Source organism: Phoxinus phoxinus (genome assembly GCF_949152265.1).
Source record: "Phoxinus phoxinus genome assembly, chromosome: 23".
NCBI lineage: Eukaryota > Metazoa > Chordata > Actinopteri > Cypriniformes > Leuciscidae > Phoxinus > Phoxinus phoxinus.
In genome coordinates this window covers 20,074,085-20,088,895 of record NC_136898.1, presented here as the reverse complement: position 1 = coordinate 20,088,895, position 14,811 = coordinate 20,074,085, and the positions used below count along the sequence as shown (strand labels likewise).

Here is a 14,811-nt window from a genome sequence, read left to right as displayed (position 1 = left end):
TAGGCTATAGGCTACATTTGATTAATAAAATATGCATGATCTTCCAGTTTATAGAACATACAATATAGGCTATAGCTATTCTTACTCTTTAAAAGTTATTAAAAGCATTTTATAACCATTTTCTATTTTAAACACCAGAATGCTCCAAATTAATATTTTGGTTGCATTTGTTAATTGTATAATTGTTGCATTGCAAGCTTTTGTGACACTACATTTTTTTTGTTATGCCGTTCATCTCGCGTAATGCAATGCGATGTCCAAACGTTTCATTTTGATTATTTATATTATTGATCTTATTTGTAAAGAAGTCCACTCAAGCAACAGGGTGTAGTAATCTGTATTTTCTATTGCAACAAAAGCGTGTTAAATGTATCGTTAAGCATATTTAAAAAACAAACTTTACAAAATCTAATCACCATATTTTGATACAGCTGACTCGATCTCAAACATTCAATGGCATCTGTCCTTGAATTGGTTTAAAATGGGCATGCGAGATGAAAAAAAAAAAAACCTTTACCCATGAAACAGGCTTGCTATTATTATGTGGGGGAGAAACAGAAGAAAATACATAACCATCAGATATTCAGATAGAGCGGCGTAGAGCTTTTCTCTCTGCAACAGTTGCATTAGAAATAGATCGTCTTGATATATTCAGGTATGCAGCCTATTGTTAAAATGAAGGGTTGCATGTAAGAGATTGTAAAAGAAAGCTTTCAGGTTCAACGCATAACCCAACTATTACTCGCTTTCATTTGTATTTGAACTGATTGTTCTTGGTTTGGAAATGAATTCGAATAAAAGAGGAATAATATTGACGTGACCTCGCTAATAACGCTAATAACGCATGTTAATTCGAATTCAAACCCGGTTTTAATTTAGAAAAATATATAGGGTTAAATTGATATTAAATTAATTGAATCCAGCTTATGGGAAGAAATTAACTACCGTGGCCTATATTTACTCACTAGGCCTGTTCGTAATTGAAAACGGTTGCAGTTTAATAAACGTATTAAGAAAACGGTCATTAAAAAATAATCCACTGTATTATCGATCATTACAGACGCTCAAATCAACGCAAAAGCATCACAGCAGATCTTACTGTGATTTAAATACGTCCACTTAAAGTGAAAGCACAAGAATCCAGTTTGGACATCTCAAGGACCATTTAATTTATTTTTGAACACAACAGAAGCGAAATCTATCAAAATACCTGGATATTTACACTGGAACCAAACTTTCCTGTTGTGATGCCCCATTCCAGATCATGTGATAAAAGCCCTTATCTCTTTAGACATAAAAAGGCAAGATATTATGTAGTTAAATAAACAATGCAGAATATTGTGCTTCCTTGAAACAGGGTAACAAAGAATGGTAAAGTCTGATTTGTGTAAAGTCTGATTTGTATGTAGATTTTAAGACTCACAACACACAACAACTTTCACAAGCAGCACATGGGGCAGTTTACATATGGGTAAAAAACACACACACAAAAAACACTATATTCTGGAAGAAGATGTAAATTCAAAAGGTGCAAAAACTCTTAAAGGGATAATTCAGCCAAAAATGAAAGTTGTCATGATTTATTCACCCACATGAAGTTTCAAACCTGTACGACAAAATAATATATTTTGAAGAATATTGGGGTTCAAACAACATTTGACCCCATTAAATGATGTTTTATATATAAAAAAAAAATTTAATCAAAAAAAGATCCTCTTACAGGTTTGAACTGATATAAGAGTGAGTATTAATGAGTAAATTATGACAAAATTTTGATCTTTTGACGGATAAATCCCTTTAAACCCAGGAGAACTGAAATTAGTTGGGTAATATCAATATCAAAAACACTAAATTCACTAGAATTCTGTGGTTAGATTCTGCTTATACCAGCCGGTCTTTCAGTAAAAATACTCCTCCGCTGGCCGAGAAACAGAACAGCACTACAAATCAAAGGTGTTGGACTCGCTCTTGTCATGACACATCACAGTCTCACACTGGCCAAGACACAAGAACAGCTCATCTGCGCACATCTCTCAGTCTGTCCGTGTTGGGTGAGGAGACGCTCGGCCAGTCGTTGAAGAGGTCATCTCCTGAATTTGCGAAACTGCTTGCGGTAGGGCTGGGACCTCTTGTCTCTGTTCTCGGGGGGCTTGTTGTAGATGTACGCAGAGGGTCCGGAATAGTCATCCGGGTTTTCTTCCATCATCTGCAGCTTGGCCTCAATGGCACGAATCTTTGCATTAACACTTTAAACAGCAGAGGAAATAGAAAAGGAAACCTTCTTATCCAGTCCAAATGGGTCACTTAAGTCAATTTGAGGCTATTTGGAAAGAGTAGATGAGAACAAAAACAAAAACAGGAGGGAATCTGAAGGAAAATGAAAGGAAGCTGAGAGGTAATGTCCCAAACCTCAGTGTGGTTGGCATCTCCTCCGCTTCGCTGGACGAAGGATCTAAACTGGCCGGCACATTTTTGTCTCCTCTGAAGGGTTCAAACTTCTGAAAGCCAACAAACACACACCAGGATGGATATGAGACAGTTTGTACACGAGACACTGAGACAAAATGCACTGAGGGTGGTTTCATTTAAACACATTTGAGAGCAGAAGAAGAGAGCTGGCTGCTTATTAGTCTTATGCTCTCTTGGAATAGTGTGGGAAAAGTTGGGCTACGCAACGTCACAAACATTCATTCCACTCAAAAATGTCCCTCCAACCACCCTTGCGATCATGAGGATGATAGCAGCTCATGGGAATCTGTGGGGAATAAAAACAAAGAGTGATTAGAAAACGCTTTCAAATTGGAGATGACACATATTTAGCAGTTATTGGAAAGAAAGAAAAAACGGACAAAATGAAAACTAAAAAAATCTTTGGATTCCAAAAGACAATGTGAAATTGCTTTTGCAATGCCTTTAACTTTCAAAATGTGACGCATTTATTAAGTTAACCGGATTATTAACTGGCAAATGGTGTGTGCTGGGACTTTTTATTTCTTTTAAGGATGGAAATTTTGATCTGTTGGGATCAATTTGTTTGGATCTTCATGTTGATATTATTAGAAGTGCTTGCTGTCCCAAACCGCTGACCCAAAGTAAACTTTGACTTGTAACTACTGTACACGCATGAATGATAGTTTCAAATGTTCATTTTGAGCGGTGCTATTACTTTTCAAAGCAATCAGACCCGGTGGACGATAAAACAGGTGGAAAAAAACATGGACTTTTATTGAATGACCACATCTAGGGACCAAAGACACATTTATATCAATATCACCCCTCTTTGAAAGTAGGAATACCTGAGCACAACCCTATTATACCACCATCTGATTCTTTTTTTTCTTTTAAACACTTTTTACAATTTATTAATTTAAGTTGAATTAATTTCTTTTTACTGAAAAACTGCTGTGAATAAACATGAATTTCCTGTACTTTATATTTTTTCAGATACAAATTTTTTTTTAAACAACAAAACATTTTTATTGACAACAAACCCCTGAAAACTGCATTTGTTCTTTAGGTTTTAATAATTTTTTTTTTTTTTTAAAGGACGAACTTGCGTGAACTTTGTTAGCAGGCGAAAAATACCAATTATAATATTTTTTTCTTTAAACTACAAAAAATAAAAATAAATAAATTAATAAATAAAGTCTTTTGTGTGCAAAAAGGTTGCACGGGTAAACATTTCTTCTAAAAAAAAAAGTTTTTTCATTGCTGGCACAACCTTGGTTACGTTAGCAGAAAAATCTTGTGTAAAATAATGTAATAAAATAATAATGAATAATGGAACATGTATCAAAGTAAACTTGGATTTCTTCTCTTGTAAAATCACATCTTTCAAATACCGAAACCTATAAAGCAATATTCTTACAGTCTGTTTCTGATCCTGTTACACATTTTCCTTTTGTTTATTTCCTTTAGATCGCTACACTCCGCCCAAACAACTGCAAACCATATATACACCGTATCATCAGACAGCGCCAGTGAGCCAGGGGGCTTCAGAGCGCACGGCTGATACACACACAGCGCTGAAGAACACACTGAGACCCACACGGGTCCTGCTGGCGGAGAGATCGCTCAGTGTTGGTCAGGAGGACCTGAACCAGAGCTGCCTGCTGCTACTTGTTGTCAACAACCCTGCACTGTTGACCTTGACCCCGGCCTGGTGTCCCTTTCCCCTCAGACGGGGAGGGCCAGAGGGGCGGGACTCGCAACCATACAGGATTTCCTCACTCCCAGCGGCAGCTGCCTATTGTTAAGGAGCAGGGAAGCCTGTGGAGCCCCTCTCTATAGCTTAACTATAGGCGTGATGCATGATCTTTATGGACCGTTCTGAAGTAGCAGCATCCAGATAATCCATGGAACGACTATAGAAGCATAAATGACCGTCAAGGAACGACTGAAGTTACAGTACAGACTAGAAATGTACGCTTTCTGATGAAAAATTGTGAGTGTGGTGCACATGCAGAACCGGCCGCGTAAAGTTCACACTTTTCTACTGACTGCTCAAACTGCACGTTATATGCTAACCTGTTTAGGTTCACCATGCGTGAGACTTTAGCAATGGATGATGTGCCATAATTATGCTTTTCATGAGTGCAGTATTCAAACTCGAACACAAAAAACTGGGAAACGTTGGCCTAAGCAATGGTTGTTGCCGCTGTCACAGTGAGTACTAGTTAAGCAAGGAATACAGACCCACGAAATGAGAAATGACTGGTGGAAAGGTATTTATTTGAAAAAAATGCGATTCCAGTACTGAGTACAGTCAACATTTTATTATCTTTTGTATTCATACACTACAGTTCAAAAGTCCCTTATTAATTAACACTTTTGTTCAGCAAGGACACATTAAATTGATAAAAAGTGACTCAAGATAATTTTAGGCTATTTCTTAATATGCGTTCTTAAGCGATCTTGTGTCTTGTGTTCTCATACGTCATCATCCACCAAGTTCAATAGGGTTCAACAGTTCCTGCCCCCTTTGTCAGCGGTGCTGGTTGCGGAAGTTTTTTTTTTTTCTCATTCATTTTTCCCATAGGGATTTAAAAAAAAGTCTTTGTTAAAGAGTTATGCCATGAACCAAGACATTTCAGCTACGAGGTGAATCACAACATTACAAACTTTGATTTGAAGCAAAAAAGTTTTCGAAACACTGTACTTAACGGCTTTAGTGAGGGAAAGAACTACAATCCCATGAAGCATTGCAAACAGCATAATCGAATGAAAAATTACGGAGAAATATAAACAGTATATATATATAAACAATATATATATATATATAAACAATGTTTTTTAAGTTTAATGCAAAATATGCATATATTATATACAAATATTTAAGTATTTTGAGAGCTTAGAGAGATCGAATCGAATTCATTACATATTCATGGCAGTGGGCGGAGCTAAAGAGCTCTTTCGGCACATGATGCTTTTTTCAACTCACTAATTTGTGTAATTTTCTGTACAGTATCATGGCAATGTAGGTCTTCTGCTGTAAAATATTTTTTTTAATGATTTTTTAAATAATAATAATGTAAAATGTTTGTGTGCATCAAATTTATTTTTCTGCTCTAGGGTGGATGCTGATATCAGCATCTGTCATTAAAATGTCAGAAAACAAAAGATCTGTAGTCTGAACAATGCCCGTGATATTCTGGCTTCTAGATATGGCCATCCTTCAATATAAGTCTATTGGATTTTGTCCTGTTTTATCATCTGTCAGGCGAAAGTCTGATCGCTTAGAAAATTGATTTTACCAAACCACTAACCTATAGTATGAGTAATTAGTAAAACAATAATTGCGATGTGTGATACTCACCTTTACCTGAGCATGAGCCCAACGCACCACTAACTTCTTAGAAAGTGCCAATTTTCCATTCAGACACTGAATAGCCCGTTCAGCCTCCTGTGATGGACAGAAAACACATTTGATGCTTTATGATGATCACAATCATGCATGCATCTGTCACTATAATAATTTCACTCCTGATCATCCATCTACATCTCTCAAAGATCGCCTCTGGATCCCAAACCAGTTTGTTTGTTTGCTACTTTCGGCTGTTGCTGGAAGCATGGCGTAATGATAGGGAACAATAATGGCTGATGATGGATCACTAGCTTCCCAAGCTCTCATGAAGGGTGTGAATGAGATCTATAAACACACATTTCCCCTTCAACAACACCCTTGGGACTGCCTCATATTACACTCTTCATCTCATCAGCTGTCTGGGTGCCTCTTAAAAACGTGCATATCATTTCTGGATCAAAACGGACACTTCCTTTGGGTATTTTGGGTTGTTAATTCTTAAATGTTAGAAGAACGGAAAAAAAGAAGAACGAGAAGAACCTCTTTGGTGTGGAAGTTGACGAAGCAGTATCCTCTTGGCTGGCCCTCCAGAGGACCTGATTTATGGAACAGGAAGTCGAACTGCTTGACTTTGCCAAACTTCTCCAGGAGCTTCACTAGGTGGTACCTGCAGGAACACAGAGAGAGGTATTTTTACTTTGAAGTCTATTTGCTTTTTGTGCAAAATACCTCCATAAAATTAGGGTTCGGCACTCATGATGAGATTATCAAGCACACTTGATTCACGAGCAATTGTATTCATAATGCTTCCTTTAGCAAATGGCACCAATAATTGTACTGACCAAGAATAAAAAAATGAGTGATCACCATTATTAAAGCCACAAGGGAATAATGCATGTCATGGAATCATAATTCTCTGTAAGCAAGGCTTGATCAGAATGACAGGTCTCTTTACACCTTTTTAGCTGCTGTAAATCTTTTATTCACACAATACAAAGGATACAGCAGGGGGACAATGAGGATATAAAAAAGCGGAAGACTGAATTCCCTCAAGAGTTTAATTTAAGACAAACAATTACGACGAGTGCAGCTTCTATAACCTGCCAATAGAAGACATGGGAAATGACTGCGGTTCGCCTTAAGCACCTTATTATTGCCAAAAAACTTTATTTTGTTACTTAACTAAAAATTCTTGTTTTGGACCCCATTGACTTACACTAGACAAACACATCTGAAACATTCTTCAAAATATCTTCTTTTGTGTTCCACAGAGGAAAGAAAGCGATTGGGACGACAGAGATGTCATTTTTTGAAATGTTGCAAGCCAGATTTAAATCCACAATGCCCACATGATCACCATGGTTCAATGTGTCGGAACACGTCAACATGAAATGGCATTCGCAACTCATTCTACTTCTGAAACGTGCCGTTTAAGTAATGTGCATCCATCAGGAATTGATTTAATCGTGAAAAGTTGTGTTGCATACTAGAATGGATCAGCCGACTAGGCATGGTCCCTATTTTAATAAAAGATTAAAAAAAATATATAAGCTTCATGGCGTCTACTAAAAATGAAAGTCTATGGAAGAAAAGCTACTGGTAAATGTTTTGATGCAGCTTTGAGTATAAGTATAAAGAGCTTGTAAAACAGGAATAATGAATATCTTTCCAAGAGAACTTCATGCTGAACCTGTGCTATTCAAACAAAGAGAGAGTGTAAATAGGCTTCTTCAAACAACCATGTCCACAGCATTCGAGAGCAGTCTAGCATGCAGTCCATACATAAGACCGAACGTTTGCAAGTACCTTTGCTTCTGCATGCTCACCTGTACGTCATCCAAACCGTTAACATTTAATGTGACTTGACGCTGAACGAACACAACTCTATTTGCACCAGATAATGTTTTTAGCATGTTGGCAAAACCACTACAGACTAACGAAAGCAATATTAACATATTAATAACATCAATATATTTTTTTTGTCCAGATCTATTATTTAATTCTAAAGCACATTTAAAAAAAAGTTTTTTTATATACTTTATGCACTAAAAGGTTTGCATCTTTTGATATTACGTTAAAAAAAAGCAGTTAAAATATTATACATTTTTAAAATCCTGGTGCAACCAGTGCAGAAACATGAAGGGGGGGAAAAAACAGGAAATAATATCACATGACATTGTGTCAAGGTCAGTAAGTCTTTATCTTGGCTGCTCTTACTTGTCATTTACACTCTAGTAAATATGAATTATCTTGTCACTAGTGTTCTCCAATAACTCATCTTGACGTAGGGTGATGAATGTGGCATCACATGGGTATCACCCAAAACAAATTCTAGAGATTCAGTAATGCAACTCAGGAAGGCATCCAAGCATTTCCTACAGCTGAGAAAAGGCTGTGAAAGCGACCCAACTGAGTGTCGGGACATGCAAAAGACGCACTGAGGACAAACAACAAAGCATTTGTGGTACTGCTAGCTTCTAGCATGACAGCCAGAGTGGTCTGGGAGTTGCCTCCTGAACCGAGACAAGGAGATGCCTGGGATTTCTTTGTTGTTTCAGTTGGTTGAGGTTATTTTTAGTCCTGGAAAGGTAGGAACGCAGATAGAGCTGGGGGTCCTGGCTTCAGTATTAATGTTTTCCCCTCCTCTCCCAGGAGCTTTTCTCCAAGTAGTATTTCGCACTTTCCCAGCCACCACCCTCTCAGGCTTGGGCCGCGGGATCTTCCTGACTTGCCGCAGATTGAAGAATTGATAGTGGCCCGACTCAAAGAGACAACCTGCAGATTTTTTTTTCAGACCACAATGCACATCCCCAGAGGGCAATAAAATGTGCTGTGGGGAGGAAGAAGGGGTCCGAGCTTGGAGTATTTTGTGAAAGTGTTGACATAAGCCAAGCATGTCATCTGTTTGGGCCAAAGTGGTCGAAACTCTGCCCACCCACCTGCAACGTCTCGCGTTTCAGTGTCGCTGCGCGGACCTTGAGAAACAAAGCAGCACAGAATCAAGAAAACAGCACGGATATCAAGGTCAAGGAGCGATTCCAACAGACACGTGTATATTTCAGATGATTGGAGGGTGTGGTCTAAGGCCAATGCCGTTTTCCTCCTCGGCCGTCCCATCGGATAGGGCCTGCTGTTCCTTGCTGCCGTAATAACGGACAATGCAAAGCAGAGCTCCAAAAAGCACAAACAACCTGCGGCACATGGTAGATCCATCACCGGCCCTAAATGGGCCCCAGCGGAGCATGGACAGGTCAATATGTCAGCCTGTTATTACGACAGCAGCCCCTGCTCTGTGTGAATTTGTCCGCCACACTACAGGCCATAACTGTGGGAAACGAACCCTGAAAGAAAGAGTTTGTATGTTTGTGTCAGAGAGGTTGTGCATGCGTGATGGGGTGGAGCTCTGTAAATGTTGACGGATGTTTTCATTAGATTGAAATGCGCAGAAATGTTGTCATCACTGCCCTTATTATGGGCCATCAATCTTCAGCACCTGCCATAGGAATGTCACTCAAACTACAGGTTTAAAGGGTTAGTTCACACAAAAATGAAATTTCTGTCATTAATTACTCGCCCTCGTGTCGTTCCAAACCCGTAAGACCTTCGTTTATTTTAGGAACACAAATTAAGATATTTTTTATGAAATACAAGATGTTTCTGAAGGCAGCAATGTTACGCTTCTCGCGGTTCAAACAAATAAGGCTGGGCAACAAAATCATCGAAATTATATCGAAATTCTCATTTTAGACTTCTAACTCGTGATTGGTGTTTTGTCTTGCTCTATCCTCTGCGCGTTCATCAATACGTCATGCGTCGGGTCACTCTTCCACCGGACGTTACCGGAAGCCAGTGATTATAGTTACAGTGATTATTTGAGGTTGTGGATGATCCTGACATTACTCTGTACACAAAGTTCATCAGAAAAAAAGAAAAAAAACTTATTTAACATTTATTATTATTTCATTGGAATTAGATTATTTCAACAATTTCAATAATTATGATTAAAAATATATAATTTTATAAGCTATATGCAGGGTTCCCAGTTCCCACACCTTGGTTAACTTCAAATTCAAGGACCTTTTCAAGGACTTTCCAGGTCCAATACCCTCATATTGAAGGACTTAATGTGGGAACACATTTTTTGTGTCCAACAACAAAAGTTGAGGTACCATCGTAGTGGTTTTGTGCGCACGTGAACGTCACGGCAACGTACAACACAAAGTACCTCACGCGGGAAACACTTAACGTAAATGCGCGTAACTGACGTAAATCAAGCAAGCTAGTATGCATAGGTCACAATGTGTTGGCGAAATAACACATTAGCGTACTGGAGGGAATAATATGGAATTTTATCCAGAAAACTTGCACAAAATAAATTCAAGCACTTTCAAGGACCTGTATCTATGTATGTTTATTTTCAAAAACTTTCCAGGGCCTAGATTTTTTTTTTTTTTTTTCAGATTCACAAACTTTCAAGGATTTTAAGGACCCGTGGGAACCCTATACGAGGCATATATATTAAATGAAAACTATGAAGGGAACAGAATTACATTTAAAACAGGCTTCTCATGTCATTTCAAGAAACTTCCATTTAAAGCCACACCCACTTCCAGATTTAACCGAATACAGACACAGATTTTGGCTAGTCTCATTACACTTCCCAGTTCCCTATGATCGGGAATTCTTGATATCAGGACACTGATAACTAGGTTTCCAGTTTTTGAATGATTATGAGAAAGAGACATCTCTAGAAATGGCTGATTTCTCTGGAAGTGTACTTGGCTCACTAGCGGATTGAGACGCACCCTAGACAGAGATTTTGGAGTAGGGCTGATTTAACAGGTGGAAAGTATGAGACTTGTGCAATTTAAGCACTGTGACTTGTCATGGTGCCCAAGCACTGACTATCAGTATCATACATTTATAACACATTTCAGTGGAAAAGAAACGAGAGGGATTGAGCAACTGCACAAATGTGTCCAGAAACTGTAATTTTCCATCTAGCTGCAGCTTGTGATTAATGTAATGATGATGGTGAAACTTACAGTCAGTAAGGTAGATGGATTAGCACTCAGAAGAGACTGTTTACACTGAAAGAACAGAATGATTTTATTTTTTGTCTGACTGAAATTTGTTGGTGACTACTTGCAGAACTGTAAATGTGAACTTTTCCAAAGCGGTGATGTATTGAGATCAATCATATTACATAAATAAGGCTGTTTGTAAAGTGGCGTGATGGAATAAGTGACAAATAAGTGTTTTTAAAATGAATTACTCTTACATCAGAATCTAAGCTCCAAGCCTCACAGCTGATTTTTCCTAGTTTAATTTCCAAAATGTTACTTTAGCTTGCTACTTCATAGCAAACTGACAGATGATAATTGCTTGTTATAACATAAGAGAGACAAATGGAGTGTTCATATTGTGTTTTTGTTTTCAATCCCAAAAATCTCACAAAAACTGTCAAGAAATGTCATATGTCATATTTCACAGAAATATTTTGCATTGAGAAATGAAGCTTGTATTTTAGGCCACTAAATTATTTTTTGCATTGTGACATAACTTTTATTATAACTAAGCACCCCCTCTTGCACAGTTATAGGTTACTGTAATGCAAAAAACAAATCTATATTTTTATTACCGTAACACAAACAAAGAATAATATATGAATAATAAAGAACATTTTAAACACGATAGTAAGTTCCTTATGGCAGCATTTGTTGCATTTATGCTAATTTTAAAAATTCCCAGGGGAACAATGTCCTTTACTATCATGAAAATATCATCGCAGTGCAAAAAATCTTTTTTTTTTACCCAGAGATTTTTTAATAGAGATTCAGCCTATGCGATCTGACATACTGAGCTGTGATGCTCATGCCGGCAGCGCGAGTTTGATCCCCTTTCTGCTGCTTTCTGCCTTCTTTTCCTGTCCTCTCACTACAATCGCTATATAAAAAACAGACACTGCATGTGAATGGGGTTGGCTAAGGTCCTGTTTACACCTGGATAAAAACATCTGCCAAATATATAAATAACATCTGTCTGTAGTGGAAGTCTGTCTGTGTTTGGGATTTTCCAAATGTCTTAATCAATCTCTTACTTTGAGCACTGGCTGACTGACAGGTCACAGATGACTAGGCGGTCCTTCATTGTCTAAGATGCGTTAGGACAGAATCTGATTAAAAGGTACACTACAAAAGCAATGTGGTTACATGCTTTTCTGGCTCCTTTATTTGCACCTGTATTGACAACTGACCTCTAGTGGTTGACCGACATCTGCCCTTTTTAAATTATCGGCAATGGCCGATAATTTTTTCTGTTTGGCCTATAATTGTCTGAAGCCGCTTTTATTTAGACAACACGGGACTCTTATTTTGACAGCGGCAACAAATGCAGCGCTTGATCTTTAAATTAGTGGCTGCGTCCGAAATCGCATACTCTCTTGAGTAGGTACTTACTTTGAATAAAAAATGTTTTATAAGTTCTATATAGTAGGAGTGTGTGTAGTATGAATGTAATCTGGACGTACTACATTCGCCATGTTGTTATTATCATGTGACCTACCAGCTTCAGTTACTGTTACTTCACTGTCATTCACAAATTGGCCTCATCGGAGAGTAAAGCGTCCATCGTTTGCACACTTCAGAATCTCTCCGAAGGAAGTAGGTCATCCGGGTACTTTTTGCCTACTGTGAATTCGGACATACTTCTTTTGTCACATACTGTTTTTCGCCTACTATATTGTAAGGAAGTATGTGATTTCGGATGCAGCCCTTAATTTCAAACTATGCCGTGCTATTTCCAGCTGGCCACTATTTCACATTCATTTAATTTTCACTCTGTACTGCATGTAAAATCTTATAGTCTTTATTTGAGTTTTTTCTTTCTTTCTCAGTACTCACAAACTGACTGTTGGTTACAGTTAATTTATTTTTATTTATGTTTAAAATATTACTTAATTTTTGAAAAATACCATAATAGGATTACAGAATCAAGAAGTTAGTAAAGCTATATTCATAAAGAACTTAAATTCATAAAGTTCTTATGTTATGTCTTACTTTTTATATTGATTCATTTTACAATTAATTATTTCTAATTTAGTAAATATGTAAAATAAACCGAATTGTCATTGCAGCAATTGTTAATCATGTTAGTTAAATTAAATGTTGAAATAACATATGTATATCAGCCACCCTTCTCTCTTAGAAATTGGTATATCAGCCATCAGAAATGTGTTCGGATCACCAAACAAGGTTGATAAACAGGTGTAAACAAATCCAAACTGTCCAAAAGGTTATTGTGCTGTAACCAGTTGATCCATCACACTGAATCCCTCAAAGCTTTGACCTCATCTCCTCGGTTTCTTCATAAATCTCTCTGATGACCCATCCACAGCTGCTACAGTGCAATACCTAAAGTACCTTTCTACCTCCCAACTCAATTACTACTCTCAATTATCCACTTACTTGGAAACCCCAGGAAAAAACTGCCTTTGGGTGAACGCTGACCTCACATAGCAGGACTTCACCACCGTGTGTGTGTGTGTGCAGCATCTGCAGGACCCTGAAGTGGAACTCACTACTACAAACACTCCCAGCATGTGAACTAATTAATCTTCCCAATCACCAGCCTGTGGGCATCACGGCTGTTTTCATTCAAGCAGGTTATTTAAAGAAAAACAGAGGAGCGAGAGGGAAGGAAACGCCTGTCTAGACGCCAGCCCGGGCAAGCCGTACATTTTCCAGGGGCGCTCTCGCAACGTGTGCTATTTCTCTCGCGCTTCCCTTCCGTGTCACCCGGCCACCCCCTCTCCACCTTGAGCAGCCGCTACAGGTTCACAAAGTAAACACGCCAGGTGAATGAGAAATGATGGCAGCCCCTCAGCAAAACAGGTCTCCACGGCCCAGCGGCTCTCTTTAACACGGCTTGTCGTCGTCTGCTCATTCTCCAGCACAAAGACACGCTCGGCTAATCAATCACCCGGGTCTGCCTCAGAGGCAGTGCAGCACTGGGTTTCTGCGCAGGCAAACACTCACTCTGTGATTTTGGGGTCAATGTTGCCGATCCAGAGCCGATGACCGTCCTGTGCCGAGCCACCTGACAGGATGGAGGCATTCTCCACAGTCTCCGAGGCAGACTGCATTAGGGGCCTGAGGAAAGTCAGAGAGCTACTTCAGTCACGTTCAGGACAGGTAAGTGTGTGTGTGTGTGTGTCCATCTATCTGACTGTGTCTACTGTCTATCCATCTATCTATCTGACTGTGCGTATATCTATCTATCTATCTATCTGTCTATCTATCAGACAGTGTATATATATATATATATATATATATATATATATATATATATATATATATATATATATATCTGTGTGTGTATATCTATCTATCTATCTATCTATCTATATATATATATATATATATATATATATGTCTATCTATCTGACTGTGTGTATATCTATCTATCTATCTATCTGACTGAGTGTCTATCTACCTATATATGCATATATCTATATATCTAACGTTATATCACATAACAGATCAAATATACATAATTTCTTATCAAACGTATAATAACCCTCTCTTGAGAGTGCGATGCAAGCAGAACAGTTAGTTCATGTCTCTTGGTGTGAAATTAGCCATGACAATTAAAATGCAGTATGAACATGATAATAACGTCAATATGATATTTTACAACCAGGCATTACACGTTTAAAAACAATCACAGATACTGTTATAGTTAAAATTATACTGATCAACAATATAACCTAAAGCCGAAAAATAATCAATTATACACATATCAATGGCTGTTGAGCTAACAGCTAGCAAGCAGTGTTAATAGTTTACATACGTTAGCAAAACACTCACCCTCCTCTCGTATTCCTCTCCTCTGGTCTCTAAACCTAAACTAAATATGCTATGTGCAAAATCTGGTGGCACTGCCTCAAAACCTAAAATTCATCTCATTTATATGCCACACGACCGAGTCAGACAAAAACATTGAGTGCA

General features: G+C 38.1%; 1 protein-coding gene across 1 annotated transcript; it reads right to left on the bottom strand.

Annotated features, from left to right (window-relative positions):
- Positions 1 to 320: 320 nt before the first annotated feature.
- rbm18 (RNA binding motif protein 18) lies at positions 321 to 14,809 on the bottom strand. The gene is made up of 6 exons (XM_079599371.1): positions 14,671 to 14,809; positions 13,840 to 13,953; positions 6,344 to 6,470; positions 5,822 to 5,902; positions 2,410 to 2,498; positions 321 to 2,246 (listed from the first exon to the last, which is right to left on the bottom strand). The coding sequence occupies exons 2-6, from the start codon at positions 13,944 to 13,946 to the stop codon at positions 2,084 to 2,086; spliced, it is 567 nt and encodes a 188-aa protein (XP_079455497.1). The 5' UTR covers positions 13,947 to 13,953; positions 14,671 to 14,809; the 3' UTR covers positions 321 to 2,083.
- Positions 14,810 to 14,811: the final 2 nt, after the last annotated feature.

What these genes read in the sequence shown, in the direction of transcription:
- rbm18 (XM_079599371.1), bottom strand. Translation starts at nt 13,946, where the DNA reads ATGCAGTCTGCCTCGGAGACTGTGGAGAATGCCTCCATCCTGTCAGGT. An exon ending in TCAACTTCCACACCAAAGAG is followed by an intron (nt 5,903 to 6,343) that starts GTTCTTCTCGTT and finishes TGTCCATCACAG; the next exon opens with GAGGCTGAACGGGCTATTCA. An exon ending in GAGATGCCAACCACACTGAG is followed by an intron (nt 2,247 to 2,409) that starts GTTTGGGACATT and finishes TGCTGTTTAAAG; the next exon opens with TGTTAATGCAAAGATTCGTG.